Source organism: Hipposideros armiger, unplaced genomic scaffold (assembly GCF_001890085.2).
Source record: "Hipposideros armiger isolate ML-2016 unplaced genomic scaffold, ASM189008v1 scaffold_19, whole genome shotgun sequence".
NCBI lineage: Eukaryota > Metazoa > Chordata > Mammalia > Chiroptera > Hipposideridae > Hipposideros > Hipposideros armiger.
This window is the reverse complement of record NW_017731369.1, coordinates 1,803,820-1,824,174: the sequence shown is the minus strand read 5'-3', so window position 1 is coordinate 1,824,174 and position 20,355 is coordinate 1,803,820. Positions and strand designations below refer to the sequence as shown.

Here is a 20,355-nt window from a genome sequence, read left to right as displayed (position 1 = left end):
TCTGTTCCCTTCCATGTCAATAGAGATATATCTATTGCCATTTTTAATGACACACCAACATTAAGATTGAATTTAAAGTGCAAAGCACAAGAAGGGAATGAGGTACAGGGTGGGATGAGGGGAAGAATCTAGATTTTGGAATCAGACACACCTGGATTCCAACTGTCATTCTTCTACCACTAGTTATGCCACTAACTACGTCACTAGCTGTGACCTTGTGCCAACTCTCTGTCCTTATCTGTAAAATGGAGATAGCATATTTCCTCATCCAGTGGTCTTAAAAGTCAAACGACACCATGCAATTAGTTCATTAGGCCCTCACTTAGCACAGCAACTGAATGGTACTTCCATTCTCCTTCAAATGTAAGGGCGTTGGGTACATTCACTCAGACAGGAGGACATGGCAGGAGGACCCCAAACTGGGAGGAGAGGCTCACAGAACTCCCTCACCTCCATCCTCTTGACCCTGGGAGGATTCCTCCTTTGGCATTCTTCCATAGCTCTGCTAGGTAATGGCCCCATGAACAACCATCACCATCATCATCCCTATCATAACTATCATCCTCACATCATGTCATCTGATCACCATCATCATCACCATTGTCATTATCATTATCATTATCATCACCATCACCATCACCATCACCATCATCACCATCTCATCACCACCTAGCTGGGGGAATCGGGACAGCTCTCTCTCTCTTAGATCTGTTGCAGGAAGTGATGGCCTCTGAGATAAGTCTAAATTCTGCATCTTGGGATTTACTGAGCCCAGATGAACTCTGGCTGAGCTGCTAACAGTCTCTGAGACCCAGTCTCCCTTCTTGGTCTCACAGGTTAATCAGTTTTAGCGAGACAGTGGTAGTTGATGTTGCCTTTGGCTACATCATTGCCTTTCTGGTATTGCAGTCCACAGTGAAGCTTTGGCATCTGCTCAGGTTGAACCCCAAATGAACATGATAACATCAGCCCTGTGCCGTGCCTGGGGGGACATTTCAGGCTTTGTCACTGTCATCTTTATCATGCTCCTGGCTTACTCCATCGTGGTGAGTGACTCCTTGGGAAAACTCTCAGTGGTGAAGGGTTGGAGGTTAGGAAGACCCTGGGAACCTGAGGGGATGGTGGATCTTCTGAGTCTGGGGCCTTTTAGCTAGGAGCTTATGAACTGGCCACTCCAAATGGCAAAGGCTGGAGATCTCAGTGGATAAGAGTGAGGAGGTGTAGTCTCTAAGACTGAAAGGGCCAACCATCTCCGAAGAAGGATTCCTTTCTATATCTAGACCCTGCCTGGATGTGCCAGTTCTCCTGACATCCTAACTGCTCAGACATGCACAGAGCACTCCTTCTGTGTTTGGGGATGTGAAGATGAATTGCCTACTATCCTTGAGCTGGGACGGTGATGGGGAAGTGAGGATGGACATATCTGCAGGCCATGTCACCGCTCAATGGCCAGTACATGAAGCATGAACTTAGTAGGGCCCAAACCACTTCATTCAGCCCCTTAATACTGAGAGCATTTTGACAACCATATCTCTTCTGTGACTGAAAAAAAAAAATTGAACTATCAACTTTATTATCAAGTAATGTGAGAAACAAAGATTCTTGGCCACATCCTGATCGTCATCTAAATATACTCCCCCATCCTCTCCAAGTTCATGATTCTCACTCCTCTGAGACCCTTCACCCAATCCTGACCACTCCCCACCCCAACCCCTTTACCAGTTCTCACTCTGGCCCCACCCACTCTCTCACCTTCCACCATCTCCCTGATCTCAATACCATCCAGTAGTCCATCTTATCCTAGTCCCCACTCCATCTCTATCTAACCCGTCTCCCCATTCCTGATCCTTTCCCTGTCCCTATACCTCAACCCTGACCCTACTCCATCCCTGACCCCACTCCATCTTCCTCTCTCACCCTCAGAAATGGGGTGAGGTGCACTGATGCAGTGATGGAGACAATATGCTGAAAAGTTGGAGTCTGGCTTTGTTGAAAGTACCCCTTAATTCATGTGAATTTATTCAATCCTCTGTGTGCAGTGTATGGGCTACAGGGACATTGCAGTGTCCTCTGGGACTAAAGTTATAGACTCAGAGCCAAAGGGGTACTGGGCTTCCCTCCAACACGAGGAGATTTCAAAAATACCCATGTTTGCATCGTTGACCCAGGGATTCTGTTTTTATTGGTTTCAGGTGCAGTAGTAGCAACTGCCCATAATCCCCAGGTGATTCTAATGTACAGTCAGAACTGAGAACCACTGGGGTAATGAACAGAGCCCTGCACTGGGAATCAGGAAACCCAATTCTAGCTGCCCTTCATTTCCTTGTGATCTTGGTGAAGTAATTTTCTCCTCCTGGGCCTCAGTTTCCCCTCCCATGAAATGAGAGCTTTGAGCTACAATGGTCTCTCAAGTTCCCGTAATGTCTAATGCTGCTCAGCCAGCCTCTTCCTAGTTCAAGGTCAATGACTGTTGAAGAACAGGCCAAAGGGATTCACCTGATAGTATTTTTGCTCTTCATTGAAGGCCACCAGGACGACAGAGATAAATAGATTCAGCACCACAAATGTCATGAAAACAATGCAGGACCCAATTAGGAAGGAGCCAAGTACTGGGCTGTCATCCAGGACCTGTCAGGAAGAGCCAGTCATTTCTGGGGGTCCTGTGTCCTACTGGTCACCTCCCCCACTAGGCACCCGCAGAGGGAAAACTGGTCCTCAGAGCTAGGCAGAGTCTTGAGCCAGAAAGACCCTTTTCTCCCTGGGGATTCAGTATGGGCAGTGCTCTCAAGAGCTCCCAGATAGGGAAAGGGCAGCACCCCTATTCCCCACTGCTGCCATTTCCAAATATGGGCACCATATTAGTCTGTAGAGAAGATTTTTTTTCTCGAACTCCAGACAATATTTGTTTTATTTTTAGGGGGAAATACATTTGAATAGTATATCACAGTAGTGGCACTAGTACATATGCATATACTAATTATTTCATCTTCCTGGTTAGTCAGGGGTTGCGTTTGAATGATTTTAACTCAGGGTTTCTCAAAATGTCTGAGAGCTGCTAATGGGCGTCATATTAGTTTGCTAGGGTAGCTGGTACAAAGTACACAACCTGGGTAGCTTAAAATAACAGAAACTTATTGTCTCACAGTTTTGGAGCATAGACATCCAAAATGAAGGTGTCAACAGGGCTATACTCCCTGGGAAGGCCCTATAGAGGAATCCTCTCTTCTAGCTTCTAGCATCTGCCAGCAATCCTAGGCATTCCTTGGCTTGCAGACGCATCACTCTAATCTCTGCCTTTGCTGTCATGTGCCCTTCTCCCCAGTATGACTTTGTGTCTCTTTTTCTCTCCTTATAAGGATAGTAGCCATATTGGATTAAGGGCCCACCCTACTCCATTATGACCTCATCTTAATTAATTACATCTGTAACAATTTCTGTTTCCAAACTTGGTCACATTCTGAGGTACTGGGGGTTTAGGACTTCAATGTATCCCTTTAGGAGACACAATTCAACCCACAACAGCTGTCATCACCACCCAAATGTTTCTAGATCAAATAAATGTGGGCAACACTGGATAATAAAAGGTTACATAAGTTCCCTAGAACGGGGATTGTCAGAGCTTTCACTATGCTAAATGCGCACTGTGAGTCTCCTGGGGTGAGATGAGCACAAGCGACAAAGTGTGTAATGATTCCAAACCTCTTTGACCAAGGCATCCAGCACTGCAGCACCTCAATCAGGGCTAGTCTTCCTTAGATGACACATTGGGAATTGTTGCTCTACCCCAGAAGTTCTCAACCTTGACTGCATGCTAGCTAGAATCCCTAGACTTCATCCCAAAATATCAGAATCTCTGGGTTGGGACCTCCGTGTCAATACATTGTAAGCCCCCCAGGTGATTCCAGTGCTCTGGAACCACAGATCTAGATAATAAAAGTCTCCCAGGTGTCTGTGCAGATAAGCACATATTACCCTTCCCTCGTGCACAGGAGGCACCTCATCTATCCTCTCCCGCTCACTGGTCTTGCCCTCCTCCTCACACACCTATTGCAGCAGGTACTCCAGGTTGCCTGCTCTACACCCATCTCATACTTTCCTCCTTGCTTTCAGAATCACAACTTTTTTAGGTAGCCACCTACCCTTCCCCAACAAGACTCCTGGGAAGGTGACCCTATAAACACCTCAAGGTAAACCCGGTTTGCCTTAGTAAAGGTAATCTATTTTCCTCGACAGTGAGCAGTTTAGTGTGCACATTACCCAGTCTGGCCAGTGAAAAATGAGAAGAGGTCTCTACGACACTTCCAGGAAAGCTCTGCTTGCTAATAAAAAAGAGACACAAAGAGGGGCGGCCAGTTAGCTCAGGTGGTCAGAGCACAGGCTCATAACACCAAAGCTGCAGGTTCGAGTCCCACATGGGTCAAGGAGCTGCGGCCTCCACAACTAGATTGAAGACAACTACTTGACTTGGAGGTGATGGGTCCTGGAAAAACACACTGTTCCCCAATAAAATTTATTTAAAAACAGAGATGGGCTCATATGTTGCTGGACATTGTCCGAATAAGAGTCCTGGAACTTTGACAGCTACCACAGGGAACAATCTGAAGTTGCGGAGCAGAAAGATGAGAGGAACATGCATGCTTGATGAAGTCATTAAACAGTTGACTTAACCCTGAAGCTGAACTACGGCCAGCCCTTTATCTGGATGAGAGCTTAAATGTCTTTTTATGACAGTTGAATTAGTATCCCATCCTACCACCCCGACAATCAAAACCCAAGATCCTTTATAAAGAGAGGTATATAACATGCAATATACATAAAACCTTGGGGATTTCATCATCGTCTATCCACCCCAAACCCATAACCATTCCTTATTGTGTCAGGTATGAACATGAACTGTATATGCAGAGATGCTCATAAAATAACCCATAGCAAGGTGTACACATGTCTCCCAAAAGACTGGTACAGAGACCTACCCAGATGCATACAAAACAGTCTGTTTGTTTATACAGGGAAAGCTCTAAGATCTGGAGATGTTGTAAATTCTTCATTTCTCTTTTTATCATCGTTCCCATCTAAACTCCACTTCTCGGCCGTCTTAGGCACAACGTCTGCAAAGAGCTCGATCTTCATGCGACCAACTTCCTGGCCGCCGATGCTGACATCAAAGAACACCACGGGGTTGACAGGGCTTGAATTTGCCACCGCCATGCCTCTGACCTAAACTCCACTTCTCTATTCACTGTAAATATCAAACTGGCAACTCCTTCAATCATATTGTTACATGAGGAAGAGACACAGTTCCATGATGTGACCCCTGTCAAGACCAGCTAGCTAGATCCAGTCCACAACAGAGATCGCTTCAGGAGACTGTCTGAGCAAACCCTCGAGTTGATTCCCGGAACAGGCCATTGTCCTGGTCCCAGCAAGCATGAAAGGCAATTTCCCCTCCTCCAGGGCAGGTCACCCAGTACCCTTATCTATCCTGCCCTGTTCTACATAATTCTTTAGTGCCTGCCATGCCCCATTCCACTACTGGACAAGTTAAACTACCTGAGCCTCCAGTTCCTCATGTATGAGATGAGTTTACCTACCAGAAAGGGGTTTGGAGAGGATTAAAAAGATAATGTTTGCATAGTCCCAGACCCATAGCAAGAGCTCAAGAAATGGTTATTATTTACTCACATGAAAATGGAGCATGACAGCCCTTGCAAGGCACTGCACAGATGTGCCAACAATCCCAGTTTTATAAGTGAGGCATGATAAAGTGAACTAAAACATCCTGAAAGGGAATTAGAAAAGCAAACCTCCAATTATTGGGAGGAAGCCAGGGAACTTGCTCAAAAGCTGCGTCGAGCCATTCCTGAGGCTTTTCCAAAGGATGTTGATTGGAACAAAATTCACACTTGCTCACAAAGGCCTGGCAAATCTGTTTGTGACTATTATAAAAGGTTCCAGGTCATTTTTAAGGAAAATTCTGGTCTTCCTTCAGATGCTGGCCACACATGGATAGTTTTTAATTCCTTGTTTGTCAATGGGCTAAATAAGAATCTTTCTGTCCTGGTTAGGAGATCCAGGATGGAATGGGGAACTATGCCTACCCTAGAATTGGTAAATTTAGCTAATGAACTTGCTAGGACCCTAGTTGAGCCGCTTAAAAGCAAGGTCGCCAAGACATCTGATTTTCAGCCCTGGCAAACGAGAGGCCCTATGCAAAGTCAAAGAACTCCAACTTTTTACCACTACCACAAGGAGCAAGGACATTGGAAAAGAGGCTGCCGTAAGGTGAAGCGCACAAGATGCTCTCTGTCTACTAACTAGCTCTTTCAGGCCTTCCAAATTCCCAGTGAGGGGGCTCCGAGGAATTACAGGGTTTTTTCAGTCCTTCCCCTTAATCATCTTGGGAAAAAACAGGCTTACATATATGAACCTATTCCCTTTTGTCTAGGTCCCTTAAGAGATGAATATTAATGTTGTTTTTCTCCTTAGTTCTTATGCCCCTACCCATTTATTAGACAGAGACTTCTTAGCAAAGTAGTATGCTGGATTTTCTTCCTCCTGAGGAAGCCCCTCATGACTGTCTGACATTAGCAGATCACCTTCTAACTCCTTGTGACAAATTTACAGAAGACTCCTCTGGGTAAAGCTGATTTCTCATGGTTTACCAATGGTTCATACTGAGATAAAATGGTGAGCACTATGCTGGTTATGCTGTTGTAACTCCCTCTGAAGTCATCGAGGCAGCACCTTTACCTCTGGCCACCTCAGCACAGCAGGCTGAACTGCATGCCCTCACCCGAGCTTGCATTTTAGCAAAGGGTAAAGCTGTCAGCATTTATACTGACAGCAGATATGCCTTCGGAGTGGCCCATGACTTTGAAATGCTATGGAAACAACGTGGTTTCCTTACCTCCATTTGAGATCTGGCAACTAGACTTCATACAGCTTCCCCCATCTCATGGATACAAGTATGTTTTAGTCATGATATGTATGTTTTCTCACTGGACTGAAGCTTTCCCTTGCAGACAGGCTAATGCACCAGCAGTGGCTAAAGTGCTGTTAGAGATGATTATTCCTACTTGGGGAACTCCTCTTGAACTTCACTGCGATCGAGGAACCCATTTTACTGGTCAGATGCTAAAGCAAGTCTGTGCTGTTTGGCCAATCCTACAACATTTTCACTGTATTAACAAGACCCAATTGGCAAAATTTACAGAAACTCTTCAAATACCTTGGCCAAAGGCATTGCCATTAGTCCTTTTAAATTTCGGATCTACTTGTTTTGGGAATCATAAGCTCTCACCTTTTGAGATAATTACAGGACGCCCTATGCATTTGGCTCCTGCCTCTCTTGATCCACAGTTGGTAAAAGCAGACATACTTCAGTATTGTAAAGGATTAATTAATTCTATCGACAATAATCATGCTTTAGTCAAACAATTGTTTAATCATACACTCCAGGAAAATGAAAAACAAAAAATTCATACATTAAAACCTGGAGATTTTGTTTATTGGAAAAGACACCTAAAAAAGGATTCCCTCCAGCCGCGCTGGATGGGCCCTTACCAGGTACTGTTGACACACACCTGTGCTGCTAAACTACAGGGAGTAGGCTTGGATACACGTGTCACACCTGAAGAAGGTACCAAGCCCTGATTGGGAAAGCACACAGTCTGGTAACCTGAAACTAAAGCTGTCAAAAATTTAAAGCAGGTGACCCCTATGGAGCTTGAGTTCCTGGTTTATCACCTGCCACATAAGTTAGGTTGCTATGTTCTATTTTAACTTTGATCTGTTTAAGCTCTGCTTCTGATGCCGGTCGACACTGGATGCCAGCCACACTGGATGCCAGCCACACTGGATGCCAGCCGTTTCCCGATCGGTGCACTCTTCCCCATGATGTGAGAGATGACACCTAGAAGAGGCCCTTCTGACACCAAGGGACTAGAGGCTGAACAGACATCGAGGGACAAAAGAATGGACACTGGAAAAAACTTGGGACTAAACTTGGGAAAAAACTTGGGACATTGACTGTTGATCAATGATCTTTCAGAAGAAAGATCATTGATCAAGAAGGGGAAATTGATAAAGTGAACTGGCATCTTAAGATGCTTAACTATAGAGTTGGGAGGACTATGGGTGGAGCTGGCTCCTTGTTAACTCTATAATCCTGACTTCCTGTTTATCCTTATGGTAATTTCTGGGGGAGGGATCATAATAAAGGGATTACCCATCTTCAAACCGGGGGTCTTTTTGCCTCCACGTGAGCTGCCGGTTGAAGCCTGGGTTAGAGGTGTGCTTTCTCACACTGTGGTGGTGGTCTTGCTTCTTTTTCTTTTCCCGAATAAACCTTTTCTTTTGTGGATTACTTGGAGAGTTATTTTTCACCAGTCAACAGGCAGAAACTCAGAGCAACAACATATGAGCCTTCCAATTGTGCGCGCGCGCGTGCGCGCGCGCGCACGCACACACACACACACACACACACACACACACACACACACACACACACACACACAAGGAACCCACCCTGTAATATTTGAGGTGTGGGTCTTGAAATGCTTTTCACGCCAGTGTTTCTTTGCTAATTCATGCCCACTCCATAAAATCTGTGTTGAAGGTGAGTTCCAGAACTTAATTATTTTCTATCTCCTTGGATGGAGACATGTCTTCTGCTTTTCCCAGAAGACCTTGGTCTCGGGGCTGGTTGCGTAAGCAAGAAAGAGCCTTGTTAGGTCTCAACTCTCTGCTTTTTTATTGCTCCTGCATTAATTGACTGGCTCCAGTCCAGTCTCCACCAAGAAGCCAACCCTGATCCTTGGGCAAGTCCTTGCCTCCTATGAGTTTTATGATTCTCTGTCCCCTGTTTGGGGACCCTGAGCCTTTTGGGATCTATAAGGTAATAAAATGGATTCCTGGATTGTTTTCAAAAAGTCAAAGAGAAACTGCATTTGTGTCAGCGCACCTTTGGCCAATGCCTAACAACCATCTTCAGCTGGAATGATTTTGCTTGGACCTGGCTATGATTTCCCGCTCTGGATGACCTTGATCCTCAGTAGGAGGGTAGGACCGCATCCTTTAACAGGACTGGGAGCACCCTGTATTACCCGGGACCCCCTGGCCCAAAGGCACAGTAATGTACTGGTCCAGCAGAGCCATCCCAGGCTGCAGCCCTTCTCACAACCCGAGCGGGACGCGTAGAGTGAAGTTGGTGACATAACTCTTTCACTAGACAGAAGCCAAGCTCAGAGGCGTAGCCCCACCTCTCCCAGAGAAGCACCGCCCATCCTATCAGTTGCGCAGCCAACCCTGCCCGCCCCTCTCTGAACTAGTCCCCGCCCCTCGACCTACTGCTGCCCTTTCCCGGCTCCAAGCCATTCCGTTGCCCACGCCCCTCCTGCGCATCGCCCAATCCCAGTAGCGCCCCCCCTTGCATGCTGCCGTATCAGGCCCCGCCCCGCATGGGGCCCCGCCCCAGCGCCCGGGCGCAGCCGGCTTGCTCCAGTCCAGGGCCGCCCTGGCCCCGCCTCGCCCTCATCTGCTCGGTGGCGGAGGAGGTGCACCGCGACCCTCTGCACTCCAGCGAACATGGCGCTGCGAGCGGCGCGGAGCGTGCGGGCGGTGGCCTGCAGCCTGCGCACCGCCTCGGCGCCCGTTGCACCCTGCCCGCCGCGGCCCTGGGGCCTGAGGGTGGGCGCCGTCCGGACGCTGCGCACCGGCCTCAATCTGCTCTCGGGTAAGCGCGAGCGGGCACGTGGGGCGAGCCGAGCTGCCTCGGCGTGTGGGGAGCTGGGACACCTCCCTCCTTGCCTTGATCCTTACCTTCAGTCCTCGCTGCGGCTCGCTCCGGGTCAAGCGAGGCGACTTCTGCGCACGCTTGTTATTTCTGGGATCTCTAGTTGCTTGGCTGCTGCTTCCCTCCCGAAGTGGCGTGGGCGCCACCGCAGCCTTTGTCCAGCAGGTTAGGGAGCTGGAGGGGGTGGGGGAGGAGGCCTGGAGCAAACGCGCTGTCCCCGAGTCCTGGCTCGTTCTGGCGGGATAATCCTCCGCTCGCTGCTGGAGAACTCGGCAAGCGTCGCTAAGCTCCTTCATGACCTTACGTTAGCTCGCATTTGTGGGCATCGTGGACCCTAAAAGTGGAGACAAATAATAGGCTTTAGTTTGCTCCACGGACCATCATTGATAACTCTGAAGTAAAATTAAAGCAAGAGCACTTATTGAAATTAAAGCACTGGATCTAGGCTTTTACTGGCTAAAGCGAGCAAAACTTTGAAGACCCCGTTATTTCCTAAAAACTGTAAGACAGTCGTCTGGACTCTTTCCAGAAGTCATTCTGCTCAAGTCTATGTTGAGCCATGGATGTGTGTTGGGGTTGCAATAAGGCCCAACTTACACGGACTTGAAGTTACCGGGGGTCTTGGCCATCTGTGCTACTTTATACTTTAGCACAGTTATTGCAGCGGAAAAACCGCTTTCTTACATCGTGGGCAAATACTTGAGAAGTGTACCACTAAGAACTCGGGGCTTCTTAGGGAGCACAGGTCTGTGATGGCTGTGGTCTCATCGTTTATTGTTTTAGAAACCTGTTTGGGACTGTCAGAGATGATAAATTGATTTATTCCAAAGTCTGAAACAATGATGCTCATTCTCCCACCCCGTTGTTATATAACCCCTCAGCTCTGTTGGTGCCACATATCAATACATTACCAATTTGAACATAAAGGAAAAACATTTCTCAGATGAGATTGAGTTTCAAATCTGTTTTTTGATTATTCAGTGTTTCACTCACTAGTCATTAGCTTTTTCATTTTCCAGTTACCTAGTTAAATATTGCCTTAAATATCAATACCCAAGATCTGGATCAACACCTGGTTTTTTAAAAACAAACCTGAGTTCCAATTTTAGTTACACCTTTTATGAACGATGTGATCTTGGGCAGAGTCACTTAACTTAGTTTATTTCCCCGCATCAGAAAAAAATGGAAATAATCATACCTCACAGAGTTGTTGGGAGGATGAAATGATATAATGTAACTGTTACATATAGCCTGACACAAAGTATTTGACAAATGTTACTTGTTATCAAATATTACTTATAGAATAAACGATTGACCGTTTTTATCTGACAAATGATTTTGCAAGAAAAATGCAAACTTTTCATAAATTACTCAAAATGTCTAATTTTCTGAAGCCAAAAGCTGCTTTTTCAAGGCTCAGTAAGAAAGTAATTATTTACCTGATCTCTTGTGCACTTTTTTCCTGTCGGGCCAAGGGTTACGGGAGAATTATACTACTTATTGTCTTTAGCCTAAGGAGCATGGCCTACTAAAAAGACTTAAAGGTCTTTGAAGTCAACTGGACCTCCGTATGTTTACCTTACTCTAAACTTGTGGTTGCTCATTTACTAAATTCAATGTGAGAGCAATCTACTCCTAAGATTATCTTTACAATTAGGAAGATGGCAAGGCCCAAATCAGCACAACAGCCTCAGAGAAGTCATATTTATAGTTCTCCAGCCCTTACATTAAAAGGTATATTAGATTAAAACTGCCAGTTCTAGATTTTTAAGAGCATGATAGGGAGAATTGAGTGTGGTAGGCAAATAACTATGTATACCAGTTATTTTGCTCAGAATCCCTTTAAATTTTAAAAAATTACTTCAACTTTTAAGTGCTTACTCTATGCCAAGCATTGTTTAGAGCTGGGAATACAAATATGATAAACTCTGCTTTTGCTTACTTTGTACTTATGGTCTACTTCCTGGGGAAAACTGACATGAGCTCTATCTGTAGCATGTTAAGTACTGTGAGTGTGTTTGGGGGTCGGGCTGGGAGGAGGCTGGATGGCCCAGGAGACCCAAGTAGGAGGGCTAGACCATGCTTCTGTCAGGAAGGAGCTTCTAAGGTGAGATAGGAAATAGTTAAGAAAAGTTAAACAGTGTTAGAGTGCTGCAGTCAGAACACCAAGTATGAACCCTAGCCTTTTTTTATGAAAAGATCAGATTGACTTGAAGCATTCAGCTTTGAAGTGGAATGAAGCATATTCCTTTGTGACAGACTGCAACTTCTTCCACTGAAGAGTAAGAAATTAGTTTTTTTAATGATTAGGGAAACAGAAAGTAGTAAGTTATACTCTATTTACATTCTGTTGCGTATCAGATCTGTGTAACAAAGCAGTTGAATGCTGTTTTAAGTACAACTATCTTTTGGGTAAGGGGGAAGAGTGAACCAGCAAGGCTTACTTTAAAACAGTATTGGAATTACTGAACCATTTTCCTATTAATTTCTGATGCATTATTTTTGGAAAAATACTTCACTTTGGAATGTAATATATATTTAAGAAGATAGCAAATGCTTTTTAAAAATTTACTTATTTCTTAAAGTAAGTATTTTTAACATTAAATCTTAGATTTTTTTCACATCTCTTGAACTTTGGTCGGTCTTTCTTGCAGGAATCCTTGAATAGTTTGACCATGTCTTTGAAGAGAAGAAGCTCATAAAGCCAAGGGCTAATCTGCCCAATGAATGTTCAGCAACGTTTGACTATCCACCACTTAATGGCTTAGCTAAAGTGACTGTTTAGTTCTGATCTTATAGTTTGCTTCTTTAAATGATGGTAGCGTATTTCTTCCAGGGCTGGCTTGAATTCCATTCAAGTAGAATTGTAAGAACTTACTGAAGTTATTGTTCCAGGTTAATTTCATGTAAGATTTCACTTTATAACCAAGTTGCAGTGAAGCCCTATTAGGTCAACTCTACCTAAAGAGGCCCATCATTATTTTTTAAGTTAAATCATTTATGAGCAGTCTCTGTGCTCCTCCCAAACCCTGATCACTCCAAGTCTGTCTTCAAAGGGACAGACTTTTTTGCAAGCAGACTAGTAGATAAGTATACATTTGAAATATCCTCCAAAATTTTGTGTGTATGATTTAGACTAAGTAATGTTAGAGAAAATAATCAAATCTCCAAAAGATGGACAAGGTGTTCACATCAAGCCATCTTTGTCTAAGTAATACATACTGCTGTTGAGAAGACGTGCCATCTTTTCACATGATCTGTGTTTATCCTGGGCAGTATACCATTGAAAAGCAATGTCAGTAAGTCAAACACAAATATTGGGAAACTTTTGCCTTTTGACAGCATTGATACGAAAAGTGCTTTTAAAAAAGTGATGGTACTGCTTTTCTGAAATATTGGTCTTCTATTTTAGTGCGTAAATTCACAGAGAAACATGAATGGATAACTACAGAAAATGGTATTGGAACAGTGGGAATCAGCAATTTTGCACAGGTATTGGATTGTCTCGAAATAGTTAAAAGAGTCTACTCTCACCTAAATTGGATTGTCTCTACTTTTTAAAATTTGTTTATTCTGCCCTTAGTATTTTGGGTCCTTTGAAGGCCCTTAGAAAACATCAATCCATAAGTTAAACAAGTAAAACAATTTAGTTAGGGTAGTATTTTAAGAGACATTGAAAGGTTAACATTTAAAATAAAAAGTAGCAAAATCTTATTCAAGAAAGAAATGTTTGTTTCATATTGGGGCAGTTAAGCAGCAGAAAAAGAGTAAGCAAAAGGGCCGAGTGTTGAGAGTTTTGTGGATACAGTGCTATACACATAACCAGGGGGACATGGAGAGGAGGGAAAACCTAGATTGGCACAGATTACACAGAGGGAAAACTTTTATTTAGTCTATCTTTTCCTCTCAATTCCCCTGTTCCCACTGACTCATTATTTGAGATATTGTGTAAAAGAAAAAAGAAGCTAAATAGCACAGGCCAGTGATTTTCAACTTGATCTATGTGGAGGGTGGGGCAGAAGGGGGATAGGGAATGTAACTAATGGAAGTATATAATATTCTTCAGAAATGTTTTAATATCAGGTATTGAAAGTCAATCACAACTGTATCCTCATTGGCATATCTGTGTACCTACTGAAGCCCAGTACAGGGTGCTTTGTGAAAGATTAAGTGTTGTTCCCCTCACCTCCTAGAGTTTATCGATGAGGGTAATCACCTACATGGAAAATGACATACAAAACATTACATGATGGATAACCCGGGAGGTACAAGGGATGTTAACCCATTCACCTGATGGAGAGATCACTTCTTACTGGAGTCAAGGTCTTCAGGGAGTACAAGGCATGAGGACTATGATTTGTAGAATCAATGGGTAGGATTTCAGCAAATGCGGTAGGAGAAATGGACTAATTAAGTAAAACTGCAGAAGTGAAAAAGCAATGTGTTTGGTCTCAAAGGGGACAGTAATCTTTTAGGGGATATATGGTTTGTAACATTGGTCACTACTGTTTATGAGAAATCCAACTGGTGGCCAGTTTTCTTGCGGGTCTTAATCTAAGAATAGTTTGGCGTTTTAAAGAGTAAGAAAAAACAAAAAATGTGGCCCGTCAAGTGTAAAATATGTGCTACTATCTGAATTATAGGGGGTTTGGTGTTTGGCTTGTTCCTATTTATTAGGAGGTTTGATTTGATTTCTTAGAGGTTTGTGTTTTTTGGTTTTTTGTTTTTGTTTTTAGGAAGCTTTGGGAGATGTTGTTTACTGTAGTTTGCCTGAAGTTGGGACAAAATTGAACAAACAAGGTGAGTGTTTTTCTCATCTTGGTATGTGTCATGATTTTCATGCCATGAATTTTCTTTACCTTGAATAATTTGTTTGCACCCTAGATCAATTAGAGTGCTTTTTACTCCAGTAAGAGAAAACTCAAAAGTAGATTAAACAATAGCAATTTATATCTTATACAGCATTCTGGACATAGGTGAATAATGGGATTGGTTGAATGGGTCAGTGAAGGTCATCAAAGATATGACCTTTTGGTAGTTTTTTGAGGTCACAAAATGGCAGCAAAATCTGAAAACAGCACATTCTCAATTGACAATATTCAAAAGCAGGAAGAGAAGGACAGGCTCTCTTTTTTCTCTTTTATCTCACTAGCCAGATCTGGGTTATATTGCCACCCCTAGCTGTTAAGGGATGATGGTGAGGAGAATAACGAGCATATTTCGACATTATAATGGAAGGTAGGAAGAAGTAGAGGAAAAAGGCTCTGAGCACCCTCTGTCCCCACTCCACACACTTACATTGATATAGTGTAATATAGCTGAGGTCTATTAAGTTTAAAAACTAAAATCTGCTTTTCTTTGGAGGCCTTAAAGAATATCAGGACAGAAAAGGAGCTTAGAGGGGTCTGAACCTGGTTTTAAATCCTGGCCTCACAATATATCAGCTGTGTGATTTTGGGGAAAATGCTTACTGTAGATCTTATGTTTGGATAATAGTAGTATCTATTTCATAGAGTTGTAAGGATTAAATTAAATATAGCATAATGTCTGGCATAAGATTAGTGCTTGATAAATGTTAACTAGTAGTACCACACATATTATTCATGGGTTTCTTGACATATGTAAGACAGCCCTACAGAATTTAATTATTTTCTAAGTATCTTTGACAGTACTGGCCGTGTCTTTTTTTGTTTAAACTTTCCCCATCATTTATCTTGTTTGAACTTTTCCCGCTTCCTGGCTCTCAATGGCCTGGTTGACCATTATATTATATACTCGTAGGTCACATCCTCCTTTGAAGAAACCGTTTTCTGATGTCATAATAAAACTCTTGTGATTGATAACCTTTGTCCATTTTTATATTTTCTGTACATCAAAGCACAGGTCTTCTTGTTTTCTTTTTCACATTGTTTTATGTACTGTGTACCCACTCTGCTACTCTCAAGCAGGAGATCATAAGTTGCTGAACATCACTTTACAGTTAGCAGCATGAACCTTTTTGTGCTTAAAAAATTCTATTAATGTAAATATGTTGGGTAATATCCCTGAACTGATGAATGCATTCTTTAAACTTTCTGCCAAAGGTGTTTTTAAATTGATACATCCAGTGAAATTGCATGGATCTTAAGAGTACAATCCAGTTAATTTTGACAAACATATACTGTGTAAACCTTCCCAAGCAAAACCTTCTCAGTAGAGAACCTCTTCTCTGATTTCTGTCCCCATTGCATAGTCTGTGTTCCTGGGAGCACGTTAGTGCAATTCAAGTGTTATCTCCTGTACCACAACAACCCTGTGGGGTAGGTGTTTTCACTTTGTCTTATTGTCCTGAACCATAAAATACAGAGAAATTTAGCAAGTTGTCCAAGGGCACGAAGCCATTCTTTAACTTTATTTAAAAGGAGTCACAATATGTATGATTTCTGGCTTCTTTTGTCCAATGTCATGAATTAGAAACTCATTCATGTTGACTGATCAGTTCTTTATTTTTTTATTGCTGAATAGTGTCCCACTGTATGAATAATGTAGTCAATGTAAACAATAATGTAATCTGTAAATAAAGAGTTTTGTTTCTTTAATCTTGATGCATTTTATTTCTTTTCCTTGCCTTATTGCTGGCCAGGTCCCCCAGTATGTTGAATAGAAGTGGTGAGAATAGGAGAAAGCATTTAACATTTCATCACTAGGCATAAATAGATATATTGCTTTGGGGTTTTTCATAGATGCCCATTATCACATGAGGCAGTTACGACCTATATGTAGTTTATTGAGAGACCTATCACTCATGGATGTTGAATTTTCTTAAATTCATTGTCTACATCTGTTGACATGATTGTAGGGGTTTTCTTCTTTATTCTGTTAATGTGATGAAAAAGATTGATTTATTTTGGAATGTTTAATCAAGCTTGTATTCCTGGTAGTAATGATGCAAAAAATTATCTTTTAAAACATATTGCTGGATTTGATTTGTTAATTTTTGCATTACGTGCATGATAGATATTCTTTTCTATAATGTCTTTGTCAAATTTTGGAATAAGTTATATTGGCCGCATAGGATAAATTTGGAAATGTCCCTACCTCCTTTTTTCTGAAAATGTGCAAGATTAATTTTATTTCATTAAATGTTTTATAGAACTAACCAGTGAAATTTGAGCCAGATTATGAGAAGGTTTTTGATACAGATATAACTTTTTTAATAGAGATAAGGTTATTCATATCATACGTTATCTTACATTGGTTTTGTTCTTGTTTTGAAGAATTTTTCCATTTCATGTCAAATTCACCATAAAGATGCTAATTTTTACTATCCATTTATATTATCCACTTTTTATTATCCTTTTATATCTATAGGATGTGTATTGAGGATCCCTTTTTCATTCCTTCCTATTTGTGGTCATTTGTGTTTCCTGTCTTTTTTTTTGGCTCAGACTTGCTATTTATCAATTTCATTAATCTTTTGAAACAACCAATTTTTTTGTTAATTTTCTCTATTTTCCATTTCATTATTTCTGCTCATATCTTTATTGTTTTCTTTAATTCACTTAAATTTAATTTCTTATTTATCCAGCTTCTTAAGGTGGAAACTTGGTTTTGCTGGGTTTTTTAAGTACTTTTTTACTTGAATTTTTTACTCACACTGTTTCCCGTGTGGGTGGCAGCTAAAATCTAGTTTCATTCCTTTAGCCTAGACAGGATACTTGGAGTCAGCCTTGTACACGCATGGTTTGGGGATCACTCAGAGACCTGGGTAGAGTTTATACACAGAACTTGGGATTTTCCTTTTAGTTTCTCTTTCTTGGGATTTCCCACTTTACTTCCCAGTAGCTATAGTGGTCTCAAACTCTTGTCTCCTGGTTGTTTAAGCCAGTAAGACTGAGATTTTCTTTGAGAATTTTGGGTGCCCCGCACAGCACAGATTTGTGCCTCTCCTCAGGCTAAAAGCCATTAAAAAAAATAAGCAGAAAAAATATCATTCCTTCTTTCAAGTGTTGCCTCCTCTCCCTAAACTGACTGTTTTGTTCATTTTCCAGTGTCTTTAGAATCCAGGTCAGTGATTTTAAGATGTTCTTTTTTTAATAAAAGCAAAGCTAAAAGGTTAATTTGCTTCTGAGTATTATTTTAGCTATATCCCAAAAATGTTGGTATGTTGTATTCTCGTTATCAGTTCAGATCACTTGATATAGTCCTTTAGGTGATTAAGGCTCACTTTTCAGTTTGTTTGTTTGTTTGTTTTTACTGTTCTTCAGATTGGTTAATTTTAGATGATCTTTTTTCATGTTCACTGACTGACCCTTGTACTGTATCCAGTCTGCTGTTCATGCCAGTGATTTTTTTATTTTAGATATTATACTTCCCAGTTCTAGAAATGTCCATTTTAAAATTTCCATTTCTTTGCAAATATTCCCCCATCTGAAGTCTTTCAATATATTTATAAAAGCTACTTTAAGTTTCTCTGGTAATTCCATCAAGGTACTGTGGGTCATCTGGGGATCTATGTTCTGTTGACTATGTTTTTTCTTCAGTGTGGCTCCTTTCTTTCTAGAATTTCAACCCCCATTTTCCAGCCACCTTGGCAGCCCCACATTCCATCTTCTGACCCCTCAAATAAGACTAGTTTTCTCCTTGTGTTCTAGTTTAACTTTGCTCTTTGAATGGGGTGGTTTTACCAGGGTATAAATTGTATAATTGAAGATTTCACCCAGTTTAGGTCCCTTTTTTCAAGGACTGACCTCCCTCCCCCCGTTCTAGTCAATCTACAGAGCTTTCATACAATTGTATCTGTGTGTGTGTGTGTGTGTGTTTTGTTCAGGGTTCATGATTGCCATCTGTAGGAAGGTTGGTCTGAGGTACTTCAGCAGTACTGGAATCTACTAAAATGTTCATTTTGTTTTTTCTGAGCCACAGTAAATTGACAGACGGTTGAGTTTCACTGAATTCAAGCACGTCTGGTATTCAGAGACATCACCATTTGTTTACTCTGTCTGGCACAAATAAGTCCACTTTATTGAGGATATTGATACCCTTCTCATAGGTGATAAAAGCATGACAAAACCTATGATTTTATTTTTAATTAAAGATATTTAGGATTTTTTATCATGACTATTAGAGGTGACCATTTTCCCACATTTTGTATTTTCAGGTCATTAACTTTTGACATTTAATATTTTCTTTCATTTTCTCAATTTAGATGAGTTTGGTGCTTTGGAAAGTGTGAAAGCTGCTAGTGAACTCTATTCTCCTCTATCAGGAGAAGTAACTGAAATTAATGAAGCCCTTGCAGAAAACCCAGGACTTGTCAACAAATCTTGTTATGAAGATGGTAAGCTGTTAGAAATATTTCAAAGGATTATTGCTGTAGTTAACATTTAATCTAGAGTTTAAGGCCAGAGTTAGCTGATTGTGACTTCATCCTTTTGCACTTCTTGCTACTAAATGTTCTGCTTCAAAAAAGGAAAACACAGATTAGCTGAATATCTAGTTTAAAATCTCTGTTGATAAAAAGTGCTACCTTATTTACAGGGTTCTTAGTATCATAGTTGTAGATACATTGTAAACACTACTAAAGTATTTACCTCTTCAAACATAAGGCATCTATATTGTGTGATGTAGGTGGTAATAGAATAATACTTATTTCATTAATTTTCAGTTTTCTCACATTTTCATCTTTACAGTAACCCAGTGAGGTAGGCTAGTAGCAATTTTGTAGATAAACTGAGGCCCCAAAGGGGATTTATTTATTTGTTAAGGTCACACATCCAATTAATGGCAAGATTGGGATTAGGTTGTAGTTCTCTGTTGCCTGTCACCTAGCCCTTCTAACTCTCTACTACTGCTTTCTAATGACCTTCACATCAGTAGTTACAGTGTTGGTGCTCTCATGTTAAGAAAGATATATCCGGTCTTATATATTTGGATCCTTTTGTCAAGTCTTCAGTGTCCTATGTTGATGCTTATTACAAGCTAAAAGTTCTTCATCCATTATGGTGGAATCTATTCTAGCTGTAATCTTTTCAATTATGATATGCAAAGATATTAATTTCATTCTTAAGGCTAAATGTAAAACTCCTTGAACAAACGAGTCATCATAGGTAAAGAATACTGCATTAATTTTGAGGCACTAAAGAACTTGTCACATTTTGAACGAGCTTGATTTTTACTCTTGAAAAAGGCCATCTGGAATATAAGACACTTTGTTTGGTTGCAGGTTGGCTGATCAAGATGGCACTGAGTAACCCCTCAGAACTAGAGGAGCTGATGAGTGAAGAAGCCTACGAGAAGTACATAAAATCTATTGAGGAGTAAGACTGGAACCCCCTGAATAAAGCAATGTGAAACAACTTAATCTAGCATAGTTATCTTAAATTAGTGGTGGATAGAAGATTTAAAATAGCAACCTTTAGTAACACCAATGGGGAAAAAAAACTACAATGCTTCTGGAAGAAAATACCCCTTAACTTTCTAATGATTGCAAATAAACACAATATACATCTTCACAACACCCTATGATTTTTTTTAGGCTAGGCTACAGTTACAATATTCAGAATTCCTGAAATTATTTGTGG

General features: G+C 41.5%; 2 protein-coding genes across 2 annotated transcripts in view; both read left to right on the top strand.

Annotated features, from left to right (window-relative positions):
- LOC109378330 (polycystin-1-like protein 2) overlaps positions 1–1,154 on the top strand; it is a 76,351-nt gene extending 75,197 nt beyond the window's left edge. Inside the window, 2 exon segments of the mRNA XM_019634757.1 lie at positions 837–946; positions 949–1,154. Coding sequence (XP_019490302.1) covers positions 837–946; positions 949–1,154 — 316 coding nt within the window.
- An 8,302-nt stretch (positions 1,155–9,456) lies between these two features.
- Positions 9,457–20,135, top strand: GCSH (glycine cleavage system protein H). The gene is made up of 5 exons (XM_019634892.1): positions 9,457–9,733; positions 13,206–13,285; positions 14,530–14,593; positions 18,981–19,112; positions 19,998–20,135. Exons 1-5 carry the CDS (start codon positions 9,586–9,588, stop codon positions 20,093–20,095), a joined length of 522 nt encoding a protein of 173 aa, XP_019490437.1. The 5' UTR covers positions 9,457–9,585; the 3' UTR covers positions 20,096–20,135.
- The last annotated feature ends 220 nt before the right edge of the window (positions 20,136–20,355 follow it).